This window comes from Lactuca serriola, chromosome 4 (genome assembly GCF_051521515.1).
Source record: "Lactuca serriola cultivar US96UC23 chromosome 4, Lser_US96UC23_V15, whole genome shotgun sequence".
Taxonomy (NCBI): Eukaryota; Viridiplantae; Streptophyta; class Magnoliopsida; order Asterales; family Asteraceae; genus Lactuca; species Lactuca serriola.
The window spans coordinates 90,822,062-90,849,330 of record NC_136411.1 but is presented as its reverse complement, the minus strand read 5'-3'; the positions used below and the strand labels follow the sequence as shown (position 1 = coordinate 90,849,330).

General features: G+C 35.0%; 4 protein-coding genes and 2 non-coding genes across 6 annotated transcripts; 5 read left to right on the top strand and 1 right to left on the bottom strand.

The window, feature by feature from the left end:
- Window positions 1–4,436: 4,436 nt before the first annotated feature.
- LOC145102094 (TatD related DNase) lies at window positions 4,437–6,149 on the top strand. Its single transcript, XM_079039446.1, has 2 exons — window positions 4,437–4,533; window positions 4,995–6,149. Exon 2 carries the CDS (start codon window positions 5,058–5,060, stop codon window positions 5,913–5,915), a length of 858 nt encoding a protein of 285 aa, XP_078895572.1. The 5' UTR covers window positions 4,437–4,533; window positions 4,995–5,057; the 3' UTR covers window positions 5,916–6,149.
- A 165-nt stretch (window positions 6,150–6,314) lies between these two features.
- TRNAN-GUU (transfer RNA asparagine (anticodon GUU)) lies at window positions 6,315–6,388 on the top strand. Its single transcript has one exon. It is a non-coding gene; the product is annotated as a tRNA-Asn (tRNA).
- Window positions 6,389–7,937: 1,549 nt separating this feature from the next.
- On the top strand, window positions 7,938–12,835 carry LOC145102093 (beta-galactosidase 8-like). Its single transcript, XM_079039445.1, has 19 exons — window positions 7,938–8,123; window positions 8,191–8,286; window positions 8,402–8,514; window positions 8,612–8,678; window positions 8,773–8,865; window positions 9,118–9,261; window positions 9,509–9,597; window positions 9,689–9,794; window positions 9,874–9,961; window positions 10,057–10,175; window positions 10,244–10,408; window positions 10,506–10,696; window positions 10,777–10,865; window positions 10,951–11,060; window positions 11,248–11,355; window positions 11,440–11,550; window positions 11,656–11,867; window positions 11,948–12,278; window positions 12,465–12,835. Exons 1-19 carry the CDS (start codon window positions 7,947–7,949, stop codon window positions 12,573–12,575), a joined length of 2,520 nt encoding a protein of 839 aa, XP_078895571.1. The 5' UTR covers window positions 7,938–7,946; the 3' UTR covers window positions 12,576–12,835.
- A 4,757-nt stretch (window positions 12,836–17,592) lies between these two features.
- LOC145102092 (beta-galactosidase 8-like) lies at window positions 17,593–22,033 on the top strand. Its single transcript, XM_079039443.1, has 19 exons — window positions 17,593–17,782; window positions 17,880–17,975; window positions 18,088–18,200; window positions 18,307–18,373; window positions 18,476–18,568; window positions 18,659–18,802; window positions 18,889–18,977; window positions 19,076–19,181; window positions 19,272–19,359; window positions 19,431–19,549; window positions 19,629–19,793; window positions 19,882–20,072; window positions 20,153–20,241; window positions 20,368–20,477; window positions 20,643–20,750; window positions 20,850–20,960; window positions 21,072–21,283; window positions 21,362–21,692; window positions 21,811–22,033. The coding sequence occupies exons 1-19, from the start codon at window positions 17,606–17,608 to the stop codon at window positions 21,919–21,921; spliced, it is 2,520 nt and encodes an 839-aa protein (XP_078895569.1). The 5' UTR covers window positions 17,593–17,605; the 3' UTR covers window positions 21,922–22,033.
- Window positions 22,034–22,903: 870 nt separating this feature from the next.
- LOC145102091 (oxidoreductase, zinc-binding dehydrogenase family protein) lies at window positions 22,904–25,037 on the bottom strand. Its single transcript, XM_079039442.1, has 6 exons — window positions 24,663–25,037; window positions 24,369–24,548; window positions 24,142–24,223; window positions 23,939–24,046; window positions 23,270–23,428; window positions 22,904–23,184 (listed from the first exon to the last, which is right to left on the bottom strand). The coding sequence occupies exons 1-6, from the start codon at window positions 24,912–24,914 to the stop codon at window positions 22,988–22,990; spliced, it is 978 nt and encodes a 325-aa protein (XP_078895568.1). The 5' UTR covers window positions 24,915–25,037; the 3' UTR covers window positions 22,904–22,987.
- A 959-nt stretch (window positions 25,038–25,996) lies between these two features.
- Window positions 25,997–26,076, top strand: TRNAL-UAG (transfer RNA leucine (anticodon UAG)). Its single transcript has one exon. It is a non-coding gene; the product is annotated as a tRNA-Leu (tRNA).
- Window positions 26,077–27,269: the final 1,193 nt, after the last annotated feature.

Here is a 27,269-nt window from a genome sequence, read left to right as displayed (position 1 = left end):
TTATTTCAACTTTATTTATGATAAACAATTTGGAAAAAATATAACACTTCAAGAAAAAAAAGTTTGATGGCACAACCATGACCTTTGTAACAAATTTATAAATAAATATTTAATCATAATAATGATCGTTAAAGTTGTTTATATAGATTTAAAAAACATCTTTGTAACATCCCGAGTTCAGGAGTGCAAGTTCAAGGTCCAAAGTGTAAATGTGAAAGGGGAACTCGGCGAGTCCATGGGTGGACTCGACGAGTAGGGTCGCGATTCTGGTCGCGTGTTAAGTGGCCAACTCGGCGAGTCGGCGGCTGGACTCGGCAAGTTGGTGCTGTGTGGAGAAAACCCTAATTTTGGAGGATGAGCCCTATATAAGGGACATTTTAACCCACCCTCAGCCTCTTTGTTACCCTCCAATACCCAAAAACCCTAAAATCGTGTATAACTTCCATTGATGAGGAATTAGAGCTTGGGAAGAGAAATTGAGAAGAAGAAGGTTGAAGATCAAGAGGCTAGCATCTGGATATTATTGTAGATCAGGGATCTACTCCTCCTTTGGATCATTTCTGAGGTAACAATCGGTTACCTTGAGTTTCCTTCTTCTAGATTTGTTCTTAGTTGCTATTTTGGGGATTATGGCTTGAGTGGAATCAATTTCAAGTTTGGAAGCTAGATCTGAAGTTGAAACTTCAGATCCAAGCTTGTAATGATCCTATTTGTTGTAAGGGTGCTGCCCAAGAATGGTTGATGAAGCCCTTTTGTCCCAAGCCCAAACCCTAGAGTGTAAAATGCTTAGATCTCCTTGGATTCACGTAAAGTTTGCCACTTTACGTGATGGATGGCTTGTGGAAGGGTAGATCTATGGTTTAGAGCATTTTCATGGCTTGGAATGCCTCTGTAAGGATTCAGATCTAGTGGTACTCGGCGAGTCACATGGGTGTGCTCGGCGAGTGGCATGAAGATAGGCTGGAACTCGACGAGTTGGAAGAACAACTCGGCGAGTTGGTTGAAGATAGCCTTGGACTCGGCGAGTCTGTTCTTGGACTCGGCATGTCTGGTCGTAAGGTCCTAACCTTCTTCTGGTTGAGTCGTGAATCGGTGAGTCAAGGGAGGACTCGATGAGTTGAGTGCGAGGGGACTCAGAGTTGTGGGACTCGGCGAGTCTCGGGGTGACTTGGCGAGTTGAGTCGCGGATTGGGGAAGTTCTGAGCATGGGGACTCGACGAGTCATCGGGTTGACTCGACGAGTAGAGTAAGTCAGGAGGTTGACCTTGACTTTGACTTTGACTAAGGGTTGACCAGTTGACTTCTAGGGGCATTTTGGTAATTGTTGGCATTTGTTTTGAGTTCAGTGTTGGTGTTGGCTAATGGTGGAGATCGTGTTAGTGGTCGGAGCAGCTCGGTCTTATCTTTTCAGTCGGCAGTTGCGAGGTGAGTTATCCTCACTATATCGACAGGGTCTACGACACCAAGGCCGGCCCTTTATCGAATTGTGATCCAGGTATCGTTGTTATGTTATTGCTTTGCTATGTTGCATCCTGGTAGTTAGGATGGTATATGTTAGAGACCTGGTTAAGGTCGGTATCCTGGTATATAGGATATGATGCTATGCTAGTGACCGGTTAGGTCGGTATCCTGGTTAGGATGATATTATGCTATGTGATCTGCTAGATCGGTTGATTGGATGTGAATTGTTATATGATTGAATGTTTATGTGCATATGGTTGTTAGACTGGGGTTGGGTTGAGGCGGGTCCTGCTTTGTGCTGTAGGCCAACATACCCAGGGCGGACCGGTTATCCCGAAGGCCCAACGAGCGGTCCGGATAGGCTGTAGGCCTCAAGAGGGCGGACCAGACGTGCCGAGGCTCGGAGAGTGGACCAGGCCGACTGAAGGCCCAGTGCGGGCGGACCAGTTATATTGTAGACTCAGAGAGTAGACCAGGTGGATTGAAGGCCCAGTGCGGGCGGACCAATCACACTGTAGACTCAATGTATATAGCTAGACTCGGAGGGTGGACCAGGTGGACTGAAGGCCCGATACGGCGGACCAGTCACACAGTAGACCCGAAGTGCATGGTTGTTCTGTGTTCTGTTATGTTATGGCATGTTATGCGTGTATGGTATATGTGGTTGGTATTTTGGGGGTATCTCACTAAGCTTTCGGGCTTACAGTTGTGGTTTAATGTTTTTCAGGTTCTTTAGGAGACCGTGACAAGGCAAAAGGCGTGATCGTACCGCTCCTCATGATTATGTTTTATGATGTGGTTCTGGGAAGACTCTGATAATAATTGTATTGAAAACCTTTTTGTAATAACTTTATGAAACCGAGTTGTTTTTGAAAAGTTTAAATTGTTTGAATTTTTTAGAGTGTTACAATCTTAATCTTATCTTGTATTTTTTATGTCAAATTTTATAAAATACTATTTGATACAGTATCATCCATTTTTGGAAAATATATTTATGGTTTGTTTTTAATTGATATAATTGAAAAAGTAAAATAAAAATTTCGAAAATTTTCATTTTAAAATCGAAGTTTATTTTCATCAATTTTATGTGTTAAATTCTTTGATCGTTAATTACAATATTTATGTATAACTTTGCGTCTAAAGCTTGTTGATTTTTTTTATCAAATATACACGTTAGGTCGTACTATTTTATTTTCAATTTTTTTACAATAATACATATAATTTGGTCCAAATTTGTTAATTATCTATAATAAAGCCATAAAGATATTGAAAAACTCTTTTAAGTTTAAAAGAAATTAGTTTATTTAGATCTTAGTTTATTTAAGCAGTCTGCAGACGTAAAAAAACAAACATGCTTCTTCTTTCATACTGTAGACGTTTGGTCTACCTCTTCTACTGCAGAGGTCTACAGCTGTGGTCTACAGACTACAAACATTTTGACTCAGAAAAAACAAACATCACCTTAGAAAATTATTATCTCTCATCGTTACCTATTAAATATGATATTGACACTTGTAAAAAATAAATGAGAAGAGCAAAGGGACGGAGAAGATGGTTAGGTGCAGTGGAAACCCATTGATCATCGTAAGACCTTCAAAAGTGCAATTAAGAAGTAAAAAGAGATTGTGTTCACTACAGTAAAAAAAAAGGGAAAATGATTTAAAAAGGTAATAAAGTTTCAAAAATATATAAAAATACCATTATTCTTTTTTTAGTGTAAAAATTACCATTTTACCGGATATTGTAGGTTTCCCGGTTAAACTTGATCACTGGCCATCACACAACTATTCATGGTCTCTCCTGTTTGTGTCGAGTTTATGAGATCACCCATCCTTGCTTCTGAAAGTCCCCACCCTCACCATAATCACACATACACCATTTTTGAGATCAAGAAAAACAGAGAATTTAGACCCAAACAATACCCTAGTAATCTGTTTTCTTCTTGACAACCATTATGTGCTCAGTTAGCCCCAAATGGGAAGTATGTTTTCTACATACCTGAGCAGGTTGAAGCCCTTCAAAGGATCTATCTTGACTGCCCAAAACCCAATTCTATTAGGCATTACCAACTCATCCGTTAATGCCCTTTTGTCTCCCATATTGAACCCAATCAGGAATACAACAGTCGTACCTGGTGTATAAAAAGGATCGAAGACACTAATTCGGCGTACATCCTAGCAAAAAATGCAGAAAAGGGAAAAGAGAAGATGGTGGTGTGGAAAAACCCTAAACTGCGATGGTGAAATGTCGCCGCCACTGTGAAGGTTTCCAGAACCCACTTGCGGTGGTGGTTTGTTAGAAATCTAGTCGGAGAAGGAGATCGTTGAGCCGGAGAAGAAGGAGATCGCCCTTCTCGGAGAAGGGCAACGACTGTCATCGTCTTCTTCGTTGTGGAGATGGTTTCTCATGGAGCGACACCTAATTTGGTAGTTGAAGGTTTAAATGTCAATTAAATAACCCAAGTACCTGTGGTAACCGATTACCTCAGGTTACCATAGTACTTCGTTGGTGTTTTTTGTACAAAATTTTCAATTTAATGGTATTTTTTACACTAAAAAAAGAATAATGGTATTTTTAGAACATTTTTGGAATTTTGTTACCTTTTTAAGTCATTTTCCCTAAAAAAACGATGTTCACTGCAATCCACTGCAACGATATAGACCCATTATGGTGGTCATTTCAGCATCATAGCCTAACTAATGACGCACAAAAAATTCATTCAAATATATGAATACAAACACATTTTTTTTATTCAAATACAATTTAAACGTACAGAAATGCAGTAATTTTGATATACTTTCCGATAAATAATCGGATGGAAAAATAATTAACTAGTTTGATTGGGCTTCGTATTTGGGCTGGGCATTTTACAGTGTAAATTAAGGATTCGGGCTCTTCTTGATTTAATTCAAGTATCACTTGTACGTTATGCGTCAAAATCTATACATTTTTTTGCTACTGAGATTGTGCTTGTCATTTACTTTTTTTTTTTTTTTTTTTTTCCATGGTGGTTGTAAGGCGTAATCAGTTCGTCCGCTTTGTTAGAACCAGTGAATACATCGATGCATACAGGTACACATATGCATACACTTGTGTTTCTCTGTGAATTTGTATATATTCTCGTATAGTTTCTTTGATTGTCCTTGTTTCTATCTTCTTTTGCGAATTTCATAGTTGCCTAAACTGAAAAAAAAACACTGTCGTCAAATACCATATAGCTTCGTTTTGTTCAAAATCTGAAGTTTGATTGATAATGCTAGAAGTCGATTAATGGCGGTTTTCCTTCAGGAAAAAACTTGCTTCGATTTCAATTCGCAACCCTAATACATCAGTTTTTTTTTTTGTCAATTCGGGGAGAAACTAATGGTATATAGAGTTTTTGGAATCGAGAAAGGGAGAAATATGATCATAACTTTGTCTGTTCTTCGATTATGTTAAGCTTTTCTCCTACAGTTCAACTTTCTCCCAAGTTGATGTATTCAATTATGAATTCACACCTGACACCTCTAGCACTAATTTATCATATGACACAGGGAAAAATCGTTGATCTAACAAGAAACTGCAGCTACTAGTAATAGTCAAATAGATTTGAAGCCATGATAAAACTGTTTGATGCTCATTGTCACCTACAAGACCCCAGAATCATCAACAAGGCCCCAAGTGTTATCAAAACAGCCCTAGAGAACGGCATACTCCATTTTGCAGTGAATGGTGTCTCTGAGAAAGACTGGCATTTGGTAAAGGAGATGAGCAACAGCTACCCTTCTATAATCCCTTCATTTGGAATCCATCCATGGTTTATAATGGACAAAACCTCCAACTGGTTGAAACTCTTAAGAGAATTCATGGATGATACACCTTGTGCTGCAATAGGAGAGATTGGTTTAGACAAAGGGTCACGTGGAAAGACTATTGATTTCACAAATCAAGTTGAAACTTTCAGCCTGCAACTTGAACTTGCTAAAGAGCTTAAAAGGCCAGCTTCTGTACACTGTGTGCGTGCTTTTGGTGATCTTCTTGATGTAATGAAAGCTATTGGACCTTTTCCTGAAGGTGTGATCTTGCATTCTTACTTAGGTTCGGCTGAAATGGTTCCTGAGTTTGCAAAACTCGGGGCTTATTTTTCCTTTTCGGGGTTTCTTATGGCCATGAAAGAAAATAAAGCTAAGAAAATGGTGAAAGCAGTGCCTTTTGATAGGATTTTACTGGAGACTGATGCACCTGATGCATTACCAAAGATATTGAATGATTCAGAGTCTGTTTTCTTGGTTGAAGAAGAAGAGGGAAATGATGAAGAGCTGAAAGAGATGCTTAATCATCCAGCTAATATCCAGTTTGTGCTTGCTTATGTGGCGCGTTTGCTTGATATGTCTAAAGAAGAGCTTGCAGATGTGAGCTATAGAAACGCAGTGCGTATCTTTTCTTATGAAGGCTCCAAAGTGCAAAAAGATTAGTTCAGAATTCAAGGCATCTGAAACCCTGCTTTCTCTGAACCATTAAGAGACTGAATCATTCAGCAGTAGATGGTCCAGTTTTATCAAACGGCATAGTTGTGTACAATATTTATAGTATAGATTCGTGTTATGAAGTTTGTATCCAAAGGCTATTTCTATTTTGGTTAATGCAATATTCTTAATAGAAGTTAATGATGGATGTATCATAGGATAAACTTCCAGATACATTTTATAGTTGATATGTTTTTTTTTTTTTTTTTACATGTATTTGGTATGCATATTTATTGGAAATATAGAAATATGACAATAAAATGAGCGTATCTCATTTGTGTAGAACAAAGAAGGCTTAAAACAGTTATGGTTTTTTAATTAAATCTTATAAATTACGAGGAATAAAAAGCTGGAATAGCTCAGTTGGTTAGAGCGTGTGGCTGTTAACCACAAGGTCGGAGGTTCAAGCCCTCCTTCTAGCGTTTTATTCGTTATTGCAACATTTTTTTTTGTTGCAAGGAATGCTAATATCTAATTACAAAAACTCCGATATAAGATATTTATCAGATCAAATTTGGTCACCACTTAAGAAATCAATAAATGAGAACCAAAAGAACACAACCAATTAATTATCAAAATGATTAATGATCTGATACTAATATGGAAACACCAATACCCAATGAAAAAAATATATATAAAGAGATAAAACGGAATTGAGACTCACACCGAAATAACCATTGGGCTAATTGTTTGATTATGTGCTTGAATCACTGGTGGACTACTAGTGATTTAGCAACATATTATGCGAAAATCAATTTTTCCTTTTGGTTTTAGTGATAAGATTGGTTTAAGTAATTATCGTAATTTGATAGTTTCATACCAATCCTATTTATACAATAGGAGTCTGATTTTTGATATCTTCTAGATGAACAATAACCACACATACTCTCAAATTTCACGAATGCATACCGTAGATTCGTTAGAAATTAAGTTCTCGTGCAAGATAGTTGTATCATTAATTTAGAAGTCCAGAAACTATTGCACGAATAGGGAGGACTTAGAGGATGTTTGGCTTAGCTTTTTAAATGATTTTGACTTTATCTTTTAGAAAAAGTCTCAAAAGATGTTTGGCAAAGGGAAAATGACTTTTGTAAATGACTTTTCCCATAGAGTAATTTGAGTCTTTTTTAAAAGTCAGGATTACCTGACTTTTCCCAACTTTTCACCAGCTAAAAATATTAAATTACCAATATACCCCTCATCTACCCTAAACATGTTCTTTTTTGTCATTTTACATGTAAAAGTTAAACCAAACACTTTAATTTTTGACTTTTTCCGTTCAAAAGCCAATCCAAACACATTTTAAAAAATAACTTTTATAAAAAGTTGTTTTACAAAAAGGACTTTTGTCCCACAAAAGCTAAGCCAAACACCCCCTTAGGATATTGTGTTTGCAAGTCTCTATCTGTCATAAATCATAATCTGCAAATTTCGTATTAGTAAGTTTGTATTTATATTTGTTGATTGCTTCTTTATTTATTTTCCTTAACAAATACATGATTACACACTGTTATTTAACACGTGTTTGCGTATATAGCAAAAAGTTTTCCAGGGTATAAAACCAAAAAGGAAAATGAAAATGCTTTGACAAGATTCAAATTATCCGTCGATCCATATGACCGAATCCGAATCAGCACGCTTAAAAATGGCGGGAAAGCAACGGAAATGCACAGTTGTTTGTGATTGCGCTCACACACATACAAACTGTCGTTTCCTTGAAACTTACCAAATAGTAATCTTACAATCTTTATCTATCCAAATCGACCTTAGTGATCATCGTTCTTTGTAATTTCAACAGGTATAATACAAAATCCTTTTCGCATTGTTATTCTCCAATTCGATATCAACAAATGCTACAAACCAATCACTTGGAAACAGTCGTCTACTTATTTCTTCTCTATATACCTATACTACGTACGCATTACACTAGACGGAGTAGATTCTTCTTCATGTTATCTTTCTGCAATTTTAATTGAATTAATGGGGAAAGTTCGGAGTTTGGGGTTAATTTTATTCATTATTATACTTCACGGAGCTTGGTTTTTTGAATTAGGGTTTTCCGTGACTGTAACTTATGACAGCAAAGCTTTGATTATAGATGGGAGAAAGCGGATTTTGCAGTCTGGATCCATTCATTATCCTAGAGCCACTCCCGAAGTGAGTTCAATTTTGTGTTCTGTGCATAATGTGTGAACGTGGTTGACGATTGCGGGTTAAATTGCAGATGTGGCCAGATATCATTGGGAAGGCAAAAGAAGGAGGACTGGATGTAATTGAAACATATGTTTTCTGGAACTACCATGAGCCTGTGAAGGGACAGGTACAATATATTAAACTTACATTTCTAAATTTATGATGATGATGATGATGATGATGATGAGAAGTATTTCTTGTATAAATGTTGTTTTTGCCTCACTTGTTTGTTTATGTGATAGTACTACTTTGAAGGGAGATTCGACTTAGTTAAGTTTGTGAAGACAGTGCATGAAGCTGGCCTGTTTGTTCATCTTCGTATTGGTCCATATGCCTGTGCTGAATGGAATTATGGGTCTGCTTTTTCTTTTCTTAATTAGATCCTCTGGTTTAAGTTACACTATATGTTTGTGCTAAATCTCAGAGGTTCATTTCTATAAATTTCTGAGCAGAGGATTCCCTCTTTGGTTACACTTCATTCCTGGAATCCAATTCCGGACCACAAATGGCCCTTACCAGGTACTCCATTACCACAAACAATGCTAATTTCTGTTTCATCATGTTTTAAATCTTGCATAAATGTGCAAAATTTTAATATGAAATTGTGGCTCAGGCAGAAATGAAACGTTTTCTTGCTAAAATTGTCAACTTAATGAAAGAGGAGAATCTTTTTGCATCTCAAGGAGGACCAATTATTCTGGCTCAGGTGATTCATATTACATTGTGCTCATAGGATATGGTTGCATCCCTTACGACAGTTTTTAATCCTATACATTTTAAGCATCTTTTAGTAGGTAAATGTCCTCAATCAGATATATACAAGTATCTACTACTTAGGACTTAACAGACCTAGATGAATAGATGATCACTTCTTAACTTCTATCTCCGAAATACAAAAGATATGCTTATGATTAACTCCTTTCGTGTCTATATCTCAATTTGTTGTCATATATAACAGGTTGAGAATGAATATGGAGACGTTGAGTGGGCCTATGGAATTGGTGGAGAGCTATATGTAAAATGGGCAGCAGAAACTGCTCTAAGTTTTAATACAAGTGTTCCTTGGGTGATGTGTAAACAAAGTGATGCACCTAATCCAATTGTAAGTTAAGTAAAATTACCACAACTTATAATCAGGAGTCTGTATCTATGTCAATAGTGAACACATACAAACTGCTAAATTGAAAGCTCTACAGTAGACCAACCTTATGCCTGCTGGATAGTCGATTAAAATCACCATCTGTGTGTTAATTCTTTTATTAGTTTCACTATTTCTTCTTCAATTTGTTATGTATCCTGGAATGCAGTTTGTTAATTGGTTTCTAACATAATGGCACACGAAATTGCAGATAAACACATGTAATGGGTTTTATTGTGATGAATTCATCCCAAATTCTCCTTCAAAGCCAAAGATGTGGACAGAGAACTACCCTGGATGGTATATCTAACCTTTTACTATATAAAAGCATTTTCAATTTTATATATGATCATACTAAAGGGTATGTATGTCTTTCTCTTTAATTTTACAGGTTTCTTGCATTTGGATATCCTGTTCCTTATCGACCTGTTGAAGACCTGGCTTTTGCTGTTGCAAGGTTTTTTGAAAAAGGAGGCACTTTTCAAAACTATTATATGGTAATTTTAGCAATCTTTTTGTTTATTGTTGAGTTTATTTTTTAACGTAGATGTATATATATATAAAAATATCTTGTAGTATTTTGGTGGAACAAATTTTGGACGAACAGCTGGAGGCCCTATGATTGCTACAAGCTATGATTATGATGCCCCAATAGATGAGTATGGTAATATTCTGAAATTTTTATCCGTTGAGTGTTTGTTGTATGGATAAACGATGTCTGCATGGAGTAAGTGTGATACATTGATATAAGTTATGCAGGATTCATAAGACAACCAAAGTGGGGTCACTTGCGGGACCTACATATGGCAATAAAGCAATGTGAAGAATATTTGGTCAATGCAGATCCAACTCATCAATCTCTTGGTACAAACTTAGAGGTATTTTATAAACATGCATAATTCTCATGAGCTATGATTCATCCCGACTCAATCCATTTGTTCAACAGGCAGATGTATACTATAGAACACCCGATGACTGTGCAGCTTTTCTTGCAAATTATGGAAGCACTTTAGATGCAAATGTGACATTCAATGGGAAATCATATTTTCTCCCTGCATGGTCTGTGAGCATTCTTCCAGATTGTAAGAATGTTATTTTCAACACAGCAAAGGTAACATTATATCTATGTTTTCTTGTGTATATAACTTCACAGGTGATGAAACATGATGTAATTTATATGTGTTGGTTATGTTGAATATGGATAAAAGGTTGTGGCTCAGAAAAGTGTTGGTGATGCTGCTACATTTGTTGAGACTGAATTTTCACTGTCAGATTCAAGCTGGAGTTGGTATGTAGAAAAAGTGGGTGTTTGGAGCAATGAATCATTTACAGAAACCAGTTTGGTGGAGCAGATTAATACAACAAAAGACACAAGTGATTTTCTATGGTACACTACAAGGTAATAATTCATTTCAAAATAACATGCTTCTCTTTCAGGTTTTCAAAAGAATATGATGAATTTCTGTTACCTTTTTGCAGGATAGAAGCAGATGAAAAGAAAGATGCGTTTTTGGTCATTCAGAGTTTGGGACATGCTGCTCTGGTTTTTGTGAACAAAAAAGTTGTAGGTAACTTCTGGCTGTGTTTGCTCAAAAGATACTACTTATTGACAACCGCTATTTGTTTTAAATTTTTAAAAAATATCTGATGTAGCATTTGGTTATGGCTATCATGACGATGCAATCTTCAGCATAACTGAAAAGATTAGTCTTGAACAAGGAAGCAACACATTGGATATCATCAGTATGATGATTGGTCTACAGGTGACACCATATCTTTCTTCTCTACAACTTATTTTCCATTATCTACACAGGCTTTAGACCTCAAAGAACACAATAAATGAGTCAATTAGGACTAATGAATATTGATGTGACCGACATTATAATTTGTTGAGTCTCCTTATTAGGACCAATGAATATCTTTCTTCTCATTTATATGTTTGCTCTCCAGAACTATGGTCCATGGTTTGATACCTGGGGAGCAGGCTTGTATTCCGTCACCCTGCTTGATCTAAAAAATGCTAAACAGGACATTTCATCAAACGAGTGGACGTATCAGGTTTGTTGTTAACTTTGAGTTTTAGGGTTTCTTTCACATTTGACACATGGTTTTGAGGTGTTGCATACTTTTGATTGCATTTAGGTGGGAACTGAAGGGGAAAGTCTTGGACTTGATAAAACAGATGTTGCTAATAGTTCCATATGGACCCATGGCAAAGAAATACCCACTAATCAGAGTCTCATTTGGTATAAGGTATGTAAATTTCAGTCATTACAAAGACACCATATGGGACTGATTGTTAACTGTTATCTACTTCCAAGACTCTAATTTTTTTTCTTTCATTATATATATTCACAGTCCACATTCATTGCCCCTGAAGGAAAAGGTCCTCTATCACTGAACCTTTCTAGCATGGGGAAGGGTCAAGCTTGGATCAACGGGCAGAGCATAGGACGATATTGGTCTGCTTACCTTTCACCATCAACCGGTTGTACAGATAATTGTGACTACAGAGGAACTTATAATGCACAAAAATGTCAGAAGAAATGTGGTCAACCAGCCCAAATACTGTAAGTAATTTATATATATACATACTAGACTGTCTTTTTTGTTTGTAATATTTTTTTAAAATAATATAATATGTGTGTAGATATCATATACCACGGACATGGGTGCATCCTGGTGAGAACTTGGTTGTCCTTCATGAAGAGCTTGGTGGTGACCCTTCCAAAATTTCTGTGCTCACACGCACCGGGCAGGAAGTGTGTGGCCATGTCTCGGAGGACGATCCGATTCCGGTTGAACTCTGGAAACCCAATTCTGATTCCGCTTCTCAAAGCCCTCAACTCCGATTGACATGTGATCAAGGCTGGAAAATTTCATCGGTTGGTTTCGCTAGCTTTGGGAATCCCAAAGGGGATTGTGGTGCTGGATTTACTCAAGGCGGTTGTCATATAGACGTTTTATCGATCGTTGAACAGGTACCACAATTCTCATTATTTGTATATCTTTGTATCTTTATTTACATATCGTGTGATTATATTATTTATGATTGTTTGGACGTTCTAGGAGAAACTTGCTTCGGTCTTATTTGTAGAAACTCATGTTACAAACTCTTGAGAAATTAGTCTATATGATTGTAACAATTGTTCATAAACTAAATGCAGGTTTGTATCGGGAAGCAAAAATGTTGGGTTCCTGTTTCAACAGCTAGTTTTGGGGACCCGTGTCCTTTGGTGGCAAAAAGCTTGGCAATTGAAGCTTCATGCACTGCTTGAATCAACACCTTTGTATATGCATAGCTGCATTTGATGGTTTGTGATGTTGTAACAAATGGTATGTGTTAAATGATAAACATGTCTTGGAAGTTAAGTATGTACAACTTATTTTTCACCATCATTGTTTCACATATATATACATCAAAACCCATAAAACCAAGACATGTAATAGTCGGGCTGTTAAAAATTAGAACTATGAGCGATTCAGGGAAATAACATCATACTCTACTCCTGCAGCCAATATATGTAATGCACTTTACTTTTTACCCGTTATATATTTTTTTCTCATAATAGAAACTACTAACATTACTTTATGTATTATAGCGATATGTTATATATAACCCAAAACTTGTAAAACGCATACAAGTTTCCTGTTATATTTTGCTATTATGGATAAGGAGTTGTAAGCACACTGCTATGATGGATAAGGGCATCTCCAAACCAACACTAACACCTATATATTACACCAATTATAGTGTTAAGTTGCTCCAAACCAACACTATATATATTACACCAAACTTGGTGTTGTGAATAGTATAACAAAATATATATTGTTATACTATTTATTAACACCAAATACAATATTAAAATTAGACTAATATAAGTTGGTCCTTCAACTTTAAACTTATATGCTTTTATTTTATTGTTTGTATTATAATAGTTTATAAACAAAATTGCGAAAATGGTCCCTGTGGTATGCAAAAATTTGGGGTTTTAGTCCAAACCATGAGTTTTTTGGATCCATGGTCCTTTTGGAGTGGTTTGTATGAGATTTTGGTCCCTGGACTTAACTCCCGTTAAGTAGGATCTGTTAAGCCCCCTCATGTGCCTCACACGTGAGGGTAAATTCATCATTTCATATATAAAGGACCATTTTTGCATAAATTGTTTTTTTGGATTAATGGATTTAAAAGCTTTATAGGGTTTCATGAATGGATTGGAATCGGCCATCGATGGATGGTGGCCTACGAATTCATCATCATCGGTCCTCTTCCAATTTTCCTCTTTCATTTAGCCTCTCTGGAAGTTCTTGATTTGAGCAGTAATGATTTTAATGGAGCTTTCCCTGATAGCATTAACCTGCCTGCACTTCAAGAACTAGACTTCTCTGGTAATGGCTTTCATGGTTCTATTCCCGCTGGTATATTTGTTGATTCCACTGGACTTCGTGTGCTTAAATTAGCTGTGAATTCGTTAAATGGATGTTTCATCAAACCAGCTTTCCGGGAATCTACCGGACTTCTTCCATAATTTTCCAAACTTGACTCATTTCTCAGCTCAATCGAATCGTTTCTCTGGTGGCATACCTTCGTCACTCTCAAATTCACCGGTTATCTCTTTTCTTAATTTAAGAAACAATTCATTCAATGGTCCGATTGAATTTGACTGTTCCATGATGACGAACCTCACCTCACTTGATCTTGGCACGAATAACTTTTCCGGTTCCATTCCTGACGACCTTTCTTCTTGCCAGAATTTAAGAGCTATGAATCTCGCCAGAAACAGATTCCATGGTGAAATCCCTGAAACTTTCAAGAATTTCCGATCACTTTCTTACCTTTCCCTTTCGAATTGCAGTTTCAGTAACCTCTCAAACACTCTGAAAATCCTTCAACACTGTCCAAACTTAACCGTTTTGGTTCTAACCATGAACTTTCGTGGTGAACAGTTGTCGTCCGATGATGATAAATTAAGTTTCAGAGCATTCAAAGCTCTCGTAATTGCAAACTGTGGACTTTCCAGCAGCATACCCACGTGGCTAAAAGATTCAACATAATTTCAGTTATAAGATTTGTCGTGGAATAATTTGGTAGGTTCGATTCCATCTTATTTAGGTGATTTCGATTCTCCTTTTTACTTGGATCCATCCAACAACTCGTTGTCGGGAGTGATACCAAAGAACCTCACGCACTTACCTTGCCTCAGTTTCCAGGAAATATCACTGGAAGAGGGTTCACCGGATTTCCCGTTTTTCCGGCGACCCAACATCAGTAACAGAGCAGTCGTGTTGCAGTATAATCAGATTATGAGCTTCCCGCCTCTTCTTGATCTCAGTAACAACCACTTCATCGGCTCCATCTGGCCGGAATTTGGGAACTTGAAAAGCAAAGGCGCAATTGCAGGTATGGCAATCGGAATCAGAATCGGGACATTATTCATTCTTCTACTCATGTTCTTGATCGTCTTTCGCGCACCAACCGGACAAGAAGTCGATCCAGAAAAAGATGATGAAACCGATAGCAACAAAGAAGAACATGAATCAAAACTAGTAGTTCTTTTCCAGAAATCAAACGAAAACAACACAGATCTTTCCCTCAACGATCTTTTGAAATCAACCAACAATTTCAAGAATGGATTGGAATCCGTACGTGTGAGGCACATGAGGGGTAAATGTCAATTAAGCCAAAAAAACAGTTTATGCAAAAATGGTCCCTTGCATATGAAATGACGAATTTACCCTCACGTGCGAGTGCGAGGCACATGAGAGGGCTTAACAGATCCTACTTAACGGGAGTTAAGTCCGAGGACCAAAACCATATTCAAACCACTTCAAAAGGACCATGGATCCAAAAAACTCGTGGTTTGGACTAAAACCCCAAAATTTTGGATACCACAGGGACATTTTTGTAATTTTGTCTAGTTTATACTTAATATTGTCACATGTGTTGTTATTTAATTGTTGTTTCAATATACGGTAACTAATTATACATGAATAATTTATTTTGGTTATAAATTTTTAATAATAAAATTTATAAAGTAATTGTAATAAAAATGATGAGTCAAGTTTGTAAAAAGTTAATAAATGTAAAGGTTGTTTTTGAAAAACTTAGAAGTTAAATAAAAAAAAATATATACACAAAGTATTCTATTTGGTGTTAATATAGTGTAATGGGTTAAACATAATTTATTATTTACAATTTTACATGATATTTACATATTGTTTTTTAGAATTTGGTGTAAAAAGGTTGTAGATGATCTTAGGAGTTGTGAATACTCTAATATTATGCTTTGTCGCTTTATATGTTGATGTTATTGGTAAACATGTAAGTAGTATTGCTACAAGACAATTTATTATGCTTCAAACACAAATTGTTATTAGATATTCATATCATTGAGAAAAACGTAAGTGCTAATATGAAATCACATTTGTTGAGAGTTAACAAGTTGATTGTGCATTTGATATATGAAAGGAGTGCATTTAATATATGAAGGGACTAGATCAACTATAAAAGTCCGTAAGTTTTATTTTGACAGTCTAAACTGCAACGGTACAAAACTACAAATTTTGTACTTTTCAGTAAAGTTAATATGGATCTTATCTTATGATATTCTAGTTGCCCGAAATTAAAAGTATAAGATGGACAAAAAATAAGACAACATACATTCTTTTTCATTTCACATACTTACATAATTTTCGAAATCTCTCACCTTACTAACAAAAATTCAAACATAAATACTCATATTAACTCTTCATCTAAAGATTGGTTCTTTATCTTTGAGATTTCATTTACTTATTATGACTTAAGAGTATTTGACTAGTGTGCATGATTTACCATCTTAAACTTTAAATTTTAAAAATGTTCATGTATTTTATCATCTCTGTACAAGGATTTCCTTTCCACCATATATAACCACTTTTGTATTTTCTTTATCTAGCAAATGTATGACGTATCTCATAGTTTTCCATATTTCATATTGATGTAAACCCTACTATGAGATGTCTACAGATCAAACCCACATAAACTCTAATACGGCTTGTTGAAATCAATAAATGGAAACAAAAAAATACCAATACACTTCAAATTGTAAATTATAATTTTCAACAACAAACAAAGGTTAAATAAACTAGGTTGAAAGTTCGATATTCCAATCGATCTTCACATAGATAATAACTTAATGCCAATATAAAATAATTGTCTTATCTCATAGGAGGCATCAACACAAAACGCATACATTATATAAAAAGATACATCAACCTCAACATGTAAAAATATACGGTAAGAAGACAGTTATATCAGAAGAACTCCACCAAAAAAAGAAAAATAGAAAATAATACAAATACATAAAAATATATAAAATAAAATTTACGAAAGCATGTTCACATTGAAATGATTCCGCATAAGGTCATTCGTTATACCCACCACTAACCACTATAATGGTGAGTGTCACCTCATCACCATATTCAACCATTAAACTTATGGGATACCCACCACTATATGCTTCTTATTTTTTTATTTTTAAATTAAAAAATATATATATTAATTAATTAAAATGTAGAGAGAGATAGAAAGACATGGAGAGAGAAAAAAATTGATTGGATGTTGTTGTCCTTTCTCTCCACCACATTTGACCAAGAATTTTTCCATCACTAAGAGTATAGGATGGTGTTCACATTTTTTGTCCATGGCCACATAGATCACGAACATGCTCGTTATGAGTATACCATAAGGCCTAAGATAAAGAAGGAGAAATAACACCAAGATGGAAGATAAAGAAGGAGAAATAACACCAACATGGAGATAATACCAAACCTTGATGCCTTGTTAATTTGTTATATGTTTTGTCCATTAATGTCCATAAATATGCGAATATATGTCATATTGTGTGTGAATGTATAGAAAAAGTTTTTCGATAAAACAAAAAAGAGAAAGAAAATGGTTTGGCAAAATTCAAATTTAATTTTTGATCCGACCGTTTATTCACAGCCCAATTGCAATCACCACGGTTAAGAATGGCGGGAAAGCAACATAAACACACACACATACACACAACTGTCCTGTCCTTGAACCTTATTCAATGCTACTTTTACAATCTTTATCGATCCGAATCGACCCAAGTGAGCATCGTTTCAGGTAATTTCAACAGGTATAATACAAATTCCTTTTTTTAGACTAGTATTCTCCAATTCGATATTAACAAATGTTACAAACCAACCACATGGAAACAATCGTTTACTTGTTTCTTCTTTATATACTAGATGGAATAGATTCTTTCTCTATGTTAGCTATCTGCAATTTTCTACTGAATTCATGGGGAAAAATGGGGGTTTGGGGTTGATTTTGTTCATTATTGTACTGTACGGAGCTTGGTTTTGTGAACTAGGGTTTTCTGTGACCGTAACTTATGACAATAAAGCTTTGATTATAGATGGGAGAAAGCGGATTTTGCAGTCTGGATCCATTCATTATCCTCGAGCAACTCCAGAAGTGAGTCAATTTTGCTTCTGTTTTTTCTCAAGTTCTTGGTGATTTCATTAAGTGCATCATGTAAGAATGGCGATTGTGTTTATGTGTTGAATTGCAGATGTGGCCAGATATCATTGGGAAGGCAAAAGAAGGAGGACTGGATGTAATTGAAACATATGTTTTCTGGAACTACCATGAGCCTGTAAAGGGACAGGTACAATATATTAAACTTACATTTGTAAATTTATGATGATGATGATGATGATGATGAGAAGTATTTCTTGTATAAATGTTGTTTTTGCTTCGTTTCTTTGTTTATGTGATAGTACTACTTTGAAGGGAGATTCGACTTAGTTAAGTTTGTGAAGACAGTGCATGAAGCTGGCCTGTTTGTTCATCTTCGTATTGGTCCATATGCCTGTGCTGAATGGAATTATGGGTCTGTTTTTTTCTTTTTCTTAATTAGATCCTCTGGTTTAAGTTACACTTCTGTCCATATGTTTGTGCTAAATCTTAAAGGTTCATTTCTATAAATTTCTGAGCAGAGGATTCCCTCTTTGGTTACATTTCATTCCTGATATTCAATTCCGGACCACAAATGGCCCTTACCAGGTACTCTATTATGACACACAATGCTAACTTTTGTTTGAACATGTTCTGAATCTTCATCCCACTTGCATAATGTGAAAATTTGAATGTGAAACTGTGGCATAGGCAGAAATGGAACTTTTTCTTGCTAAAATTGTCAACTTAATGAAAGAAGAAAATCTTTTTGCATCACAAGGAGGACCAATTATTCTTGCTCAGGTGATTCTCATTACATTGTGCTCATAGAATCTAGATGAGAGATATGTTTATGATGATTGATGAAGTCCTTATTGGGTATATATCTAACAGGTTGAAAACGAATATGGAAATGTTGAGTGGGCTTATGGAGTTGGTGGAGAGCTATATGTAAAATGGGCAGCAGAAACTGCTCTGAGTTTTAATACAACTGTTCCCTGGGTGATGTGTGCACAGGATGACGCACCTGATCCAATTGTAAGTTAAATTATCTCACAGCTTATAATATCATATAAGAGTCTTTATCTATGTCAATTCTAACTAAATGGCACACCAAATTGTAGATAAACACGTGTAATGGATTCTATTGTGATGAATTCACCCCAAATTCTCCTTCAAAGCCAAAGATGTGGACAGAGAACTACCCTGGATGGTATATCTAACCTTTTACTACAAAAAAGCATTTTCAATTTTATATATGATTATACAAAAGGGTATGTATGTATGTCTTTCTCTTTAATTTTACTACAGGTTTCTTGCATTTGGGTATCCTGTTCCTTATCGACCTGTTGAAGACCTGGCTTTTGCTGTTGCACGGTTTTTTGAAAAAGGAGGCACTTTTCAAAACTATTATATGGTAATTTTAGCAATCTTTTTGTTTCTTGTTGAATTTATTTTGTTAAAATAGATTTGTAAATAAAAAACATTAAGGTATTGTATCTTGCAGTATTTTGGTGGAACAAATTTTGGACGAACAGCTGGAGGCCCTCTGGTTGCTACAAGCTATGATTATGATGCCCCAATAGATGAGTATGGTAATATTCTGAAATTTTATCCACTGAGTGTTGTATGGAGTAAGTGTGATATATGGATATAAGTTATGCAGGATTCATAAGGCAACCAAAATGGGGTCACTTGCGGGACCTACATATGGCAATAAAGCAATGTGAAGAATATTTGGTAAACGCAGATCCCACTCATCAATCCCTTGGTATAAACTTAGAGGTATTTTATAAACATATCAATATGCATAATAGTGAATAAGTAGTGTAAATCTGTTTCACACAATCTATTTGTTCTCCAGGCAGATGTATACTATAAAACACCCGATGACTGTGCAGCTTTTCTTTCAAATTATGGAAGTGCTTTGGATGCAAATGTGACATTTAATGGAAAATCATATTTTCTCCCTGCATGGTCTGTGAGCATTCTTCCAGATTGTAAGAATGTTATTTTCAACACAGCAAAGGTAACCTTATATCCATGTTTTTTTGTTTACTTAGTTGTATAAAAGATGTAATTTATATGTGTTGGGTTATGTTGAATATGGATAAAAGGTTGTGGCTCAGAAAAGTGTTGGTGATGCTACTACATTTGTTGAGACTGAATTTTCACTGTCAGATTCAAGCTGGAGTTGGTATGTAGAAAAAGTGGGTGTTTGGAGCAATGAATCATTTACAGAAACCAGTTTGGTAGAGCAGATTAATACAACAAAAGACACAAGTGATTTTCTATGGTACACTACAAGGTAATAATTCTTTTCAAAATAAAATGCTTCTCTTTCAGGTTTTCAAAAGAATATGATGAATTTCTGTAACCTATTTGCAGGATAGAAGCAAATGAAAAGAAAGATGCACTTTTGGTCATTCAGAGTTTGGGACATGCTGCTCTGGTTTTTCTGAACAAGAAAGCTTTAGGTAACATGAAATAGACATGATTAGGGTTATGACATCGTTAATAATTTAAAACAATTCAAAGACGTTCACTACCAACTGGAATTTATCTTATTTGTGACCACTATTTGTTTTATAAATCTTATGTAGCATTTGGGTATGGTTATCATGATGACGCAAGCTTCAATATAAGCATAAAGATTAGTCTTGAACAAGGAAACAACACATTGGATATTATTAGTATGATGATTGGTCTACAGGTGACACCATATCTTATTGAATGTGCACTTAAAATACTATTCATATTTATATAATCAATATAAGCAATACACAAGTCAATTAGGATCATAGATGTGGCCAAAATTATAGTTTTTTAAATCACCTTATCATTATTTTTTCTTATTCTTGTATATTTTGTTGTCCAGAACTATGGTCCATGGTTTGATATCATGGGGGCAGGCCTATATTCAGTCACCCTTGCTGATCTCAAGAATGCTAAACAGGACATTTCATCTAATGAGTGGACCTACCAGGTTTGTTGTTAACTTTGAGTTTCAGGGTTTCTTTCATACATAGTTTTGAGCTTTTATCATCTCAATCATACTTCATTTACTACTTTTGATTGCATTCAGGTTGGAACTGAAGGGGAGAGCCTAGGACTTGATAAAACAGATGCTGCTAATAGTTCCTTATGGACCCATGGCACTGAATTGCCTACTAATCAGAGTCTCATTTGGTATAAGGTATGTAACCCTTGAATCAGTAATAATAATAATAATAATAATAATAATAAGACACCACTCCTTCCAAGACTCTAATTGTTTTACTTTTTTTAAATATTAATATTTTTTCAGTCCACATTCATTGCCCCTGAAGGAAAAGGTCCTCTGTCACTTAACCTTGCGAGCATGGGGAAGGGTGAAGCTTGGGTGAATGGGCAGAGCATAGGACGATATTGGTCAGCTTACCTTTCACCATCAACAGGTTGCACAGATAATTGTGACTATAGAGGAACTTATAATGCACAAAAATGCCAGAAGAAATGTGGTCAACCAGCCCAAATTTTGTAAGTAATTTATAAATATACACAGGTGATTGTCATTTTGTTTGTAATATATTCTAAAATAATATAATATATGTGTAGATATCATGTACCACGGACATGGGTGCATCCTGGTGAGAACCTGGTTGTTGTTCATGAAGAGCTTGGTGGCGACCCTTCCAAAATTTCTGTGCTCACACGAACCGGGCAGAAAGTGTGTGGCCATGTCTCGGAGGACGATCCGATTCCGGTTGAACTCTGGAAACCCAATTCCGATTCCAGTTCTCAAAGCCCTCAACTCCGTTTGACATGTGATCAAGGCTGGAAAATTTCGTCTGTTGGTTTTGCTAGCTTTGGGAATCCCAAAGGGGATTGTAGTGCTGGATTTACTCAGGGCAGTTGTCATGTAGACGTCATATCAATTGTTGAACAGGTACCACAATCCTAACATTTTTCTCAAATTTGAATTTGGAACATACAAACTGTGTGATTTTTCTTTTCTCTTGTTTCACTTTAATATTTCATTAAGCTTATGTTGATGATCAATGCAGGTTTGCATCGGGAAGGAAAAATGTTGGATTCCTGTTTCAACAGCTAAACTTGTGAACCCATGTCCTGAGGTGGCGAAAACCTTTGCAATTGAAGCTTTGTGCACTGCTTGAATCAACACGCTTTTATAGCTTGCATTTTTGGTTTTCTGATGTTGTAACAAATGGCATGGTTAAATGATAAACATGTCTTGGAAGTTAAGAACGTACAACTTATTTTTCACCATCATTATTTCGCATATATATACCTCAAAACCCATAAAACCAAGACAGTTTATAGGAGAACTAATCGTTTAAAAGTAGCATTGGTAAAAAAATGCCAGACTGTTCAACAACTACCATTCTCACCGGGGATTGCAAGTTAATGTTTTTCTTTTACACGATTCATCATTAACTTCTTTTTGTACATGATTACCATTAAACTATGTCCCAGTCATCCTCTCTGGCCAACACCATCCACTCCTACCAACAATTAACATCGCCTTCTATAATCTATCACCACAACCACCCATCTCCACCATTTACCACCACAACAACGAAACTAATCTAAACTCCTTGAACGGAGGTGGTTACTGGTGATGTGCAATTCAAGAAGAAATGGCAAAAGAAGAATTTGGGGTTAGGGTGGTTTTCGCAAAATAAGAATATTGGCAGTAGTAAAGGGACGGTGTGAAGCCGTTTTCATTGGAGAAAGATGAGAGTATTTTTAGAAATGGATATTTTAGATGGTGTTATCATTCTTTTTTGGAATTAACCAGAAAATTTATGATGGCCAGGAAAAGTAAAAAATGAATAAATCTGTACAATAGTTAGGTTAATGGTAAATTTTGTACAAAAATGTGAGTTTAATGATGTTCTTGAACATGTAGATCAAATAAACTTATAGATAAATATGTACAAAAGTAAAAGTTCATTATCCTACAAAAGCATTTTCATTTATAGTGTAGTGGGTTGGAGACGACCAAGTGTTTACACTTGTCTTTTATACAATTTTTATGGATTTGATGTAAAAAAACCTGTTAAGCGTTGAAGATGGTCTAATGTAAGTAACTTGCCAGTATGGTGTTATATGTTTTACAGATTTTGATACTATTGGTAAAAACATAAGCAGCCATTTATTGCACTTGAAACACATGCTCTTATTAGAGTACAATACATCAAACATACAAGTCAAACCCCCTCATGCAAGTAGTAATATCTTGCCAATATGTGTACTTGTTTCCATAAGCTTATGAGCCTCTCCAGCTTCTGATAAAGGAAAGTACTTATACACAACCGGCTTCACCTTCCCTTGTGCAATCGCTGGCCAAACATTCTTCTCCACTTCACTCACTATTTCACCCTTCTTTTCCAAGCTTCTTGTGCGCAAACCAGCACCTACATCAAAGAAATTATGCTTATGTTTGTACTGGATTGGGACTCAAATTGATGTCAATATGACAAAAATAAATGCATGTATTACCTTGTACAGTGAGCCGTTTTGCAAGAATGAATGATATATTTGCTTCTGCTTTGACTCCACCCATGAAACCAATGATGAAAAGCCTACCATCCATACCTAAGCTTTCTAGGTTTTTCTGGAAGTAGGCTCCACCAATATTATCCAGTATAACATCCACACCTATTGTTCCACTCTTCTATTGTTAGTTACACTTGAATACCAAAATCGGAAGATTGATTTTACTTGTTGCAAAAAATATAAGATTTTGGACAATGTAAAATCCCATTATTCTTGCAAAAAAGGATCCCATTTTCGCAGAATAACACTACAAGTATGATGGTTTAAAAAAAAAAGAAAAGGGCTAAACGAAAGGAATCAACATCATACTTCCATTTATCTTTTATTATTGCGTCCTACTTTTATTGTACTTTCAAATTAATTTGTTCTTATTAGAGCATTGCACTTTTTTTTTCTTATTTAACATTGTCTACTGAAAAATCTCCCCAAGTGTTTATGGATGACATTGCTATAATTGGGTAAAAAACTTCAAAGTACAATGCTGTAATAAGAAGAAACGAAATAAGAATGCTATGATAAACAAGTAAATGTAAATACATTTGCTATTTATGCATTTAGCCCAATAGAAAAATCACAAGTCACAATAGCATTGAAAATTTAAAGGTATATCACCTTTTCCCCCTGTTTCCTCCTTTACCCTTGCAACAAAATCTTCCGTCTTGTAGTTTATGCAAACATCGGCTCCAAGCTCCTTACATGCCTTCAATTTTTCCTCACTCCCTAAATGAAAAAGTAACATTATTGTATGTTTTGCTTGCAGATAATCATGGAACTGAATCAACATTTATAGAAAAAGAGGATTGATTTTAGTTTACCTGCAGTAACAAAAACTTTGATGCCCAGGTATTTAGCCATTTGAATAGCAAATGTACCAATGCCACTTGAACCACCATGTATCTGAAAACCTTATAATATCTCAGAAAAACAGTTTTTTTTTTCTTTTTTTCAATGCCGATTCTAGGGTTAGATGCACAAAAAAAATTGTGGTTAAATTACAAACAAGGACATCTTAGAAGCATAAAGAAATAACATTTGAGTTTACCAGAAATGTTTCTCCTGAAGATAGCTTGCTTGTCATGAAGACCGTCGACCAAACAGTGCATGCCACCTCCGGGAAGCTAGCAGCATCTTTCAAAGAAACACCGGAAGGGATCGGAAGAACTTGACCCGAAGGTACAGCTACTTTTTCGGCATATCCTCCACCACTTATCAGTGCACATACCTACACTTTCAAGATTCCCCTATTATCAGATATGATATACACTAACTTCAAAATGTAAACCCTAATAACGAAATTTGTACTTGATTGAATAGAACTGATTGAGCCCTAACTCACCTGGTCTCCAACTTTCCAACGGGATACGTTTTTGCCGACGGCTTCGATGGTTCCGGAACATTCTAGACCTGGATACTCACTGTCCCCTTTTGGCGGAGGGTACTTTCCTTGGCGTTGAAGCGTATCAGCTCTGTTAAGAGCTGTGGCTTCCACTTTGATCAATACTTCATCGTCTTTGAGTTTTGGGTCTTCTACTTCTTGCAGCTTCAGAACTTCTGGACCTCCCGGAGTTGTGATCACTACAGCCTTCATAGTCGCCGGTGTGGTAGAGGATTTTCAAATTTCTCACGGCACCGATTCTGACGTGAAGTGACAAAATAGACGGAGGCACAGCTACGTGTTCATTTTGATTTTCTGTTTTTCGTTTTATAATATTGATTTTTCGGAGCGATTTCTTATGTTTTTCCATCATGGAATTATTGCTTGGGTTATATACTATTATTTTCAGTATTTTAATTATATTGTGAAATTGCATGCAAAGTGCATAAATTCTTGTAGTTTAAAATTAAAAGAAAATATAAATAAGTTTTGTAGAATTCGAATAACATATTTGTATCCTACCTTGAAAAACCCAACATATGCTTTTGAGGAATCAAAATGTATATCAAAATTACATTTTCTTTTTTATTTTGAGTAAAACTATATTTGAATATTAGAATATGGCCAACAAGCGAGTTCTATTTTATGTATGTATCGCTTGACGGATTTTTTGCCCTTCCCTTTCTCTCTCTTAGGCTTACTTCTAGTTTCATAATTCATAGTGCTTTAAATTTCCTTTCGGTTTGTTTAACAACCTTTATTTTGTTCCTTAATTTTTCTTTTCTCTTTTTATAACTTAACCCCAACAAATATGTACATTTTAATATTTACTCCATTTATGTTTTTTCAAGTGTTAATGTGTTATAGTAACCATGCCCTCTCTTTGACAGAAAACATCATATAATCTTCAAATAAAAGTTTACCTTACTAGTAACCATTTATCATCTCTTATTAGGGAGATAAATTACAATAGATTTTTAATGCTGTTTGTGAAATACTACTAAGGATGATCTTGTGGGTTGTGTAAAGACGAATTCAGTTGTGGATATAATGGAGAATACTGAATGATATGCTTAACTTGTTACATTGTACCAAACAAATTCTCATGAGGCAAATAGGAGTTAATTGTTAATTATTATCATAATTTGTATATGCTATGTGCCGAAACCTATCATAGTTTTCAAACCTTTGAATTATTCAATCATAAAATGAATAACTTGATGGTAAATTAAAAACCACTTGATAAATAATGGATAAAAGAATAATACTTAGACTTACTACTGTTTTGTATATAAGACAGTTTGGCCGAGTGGTCTAAGGCGCCAGATTTAGGCTCTGGTCCGAAAGGGCGTGGGTTCAAATCCCACAGCTGTCAATATTTTTTTCAAATTTATTTTCACACTGGATACAACTCCTAAACGCCAACGACAACAACCAAGAAACGGAAGCAAAGATACTACAAAAGTACAAACAACTAAAAAACCAATGTTAACCGTATACAGACTTATTAATTTTATACATCATCTTTCTATTTATATTTATTAAATTTTTTTCGTAGGCCTGTGAAATTTAATAAAAAAATAGGTCCTAAAATTTAAAAATCTAGAAGTTTATGTAAAACAAATGTTGCTTGAATATGTTCAATATTTTGCATTGTACATTTATTTTTACAACATTGCACTTTTATTTTTATTTTTATTTTTATATTAAGTCCTTATACTTTGAAAAATACACTTAATTATAGCATTATACTTTCGTATTTATCAAATTACAATGACGATACATGAGGAAATGGAAGTAAATATACTATAACAAACAATTCAATAAAAGTATGTTGGTATTTATTGCTAATCCTAAGAAATAAAGATCAAGAAATATGAAAATCTTGATTATTCACAGCAAAATCAAGAAATTTTATAATGTTGATTAGTCATTCAAAAATCGAAAACACAATTATCATGATTGTTTGTAAAAGTATTAATAAAAGTAACATTTTCACTCGTACAAACAAGAATCAAGAGGTCCTTAATCTTTATTTATAAAAGGGATAATGACTTGAAAGGGTAACGAACTTTCGGCTTTTGTCACATTTAGTCACTAAACTTTTTTTCGTTATCTATTTGCCATTGAACTATTGAAATTGTTCACATTTTACCCTTATGACCGGCTGTTGCCGGTAATAAGGGTAAAATGTGAACAGTTTCAATAGTTCAATGACAAATAGATAACGAAAAAAAGTTTAGTGACTAAATATGAACAAAATCGAAAGTTCGTTTCCCTCTAAAAAGTTCAATGACTAAATGTGAACAAACTTCCTCTTGTATTATGTTTTAGCAAATTATTTATTTTTGTTAAATTGTAGCAACATTTGTTGATGAAAAAAATCTATGAAATTAAAAAAAAAAAAAAAAAAAAAAAAAAAAAAAAAAAAAAAAAAAAACCCTGAAAATATATTTAAAAAAACAAAAAACCAAAACCGAAATAAAAAACCAATGGTTTGACATTTTCCAAAATAAAAAATCAAAATTTCCAATCTAATTTTGGTTTTATAAAAAAATGAATCATTCT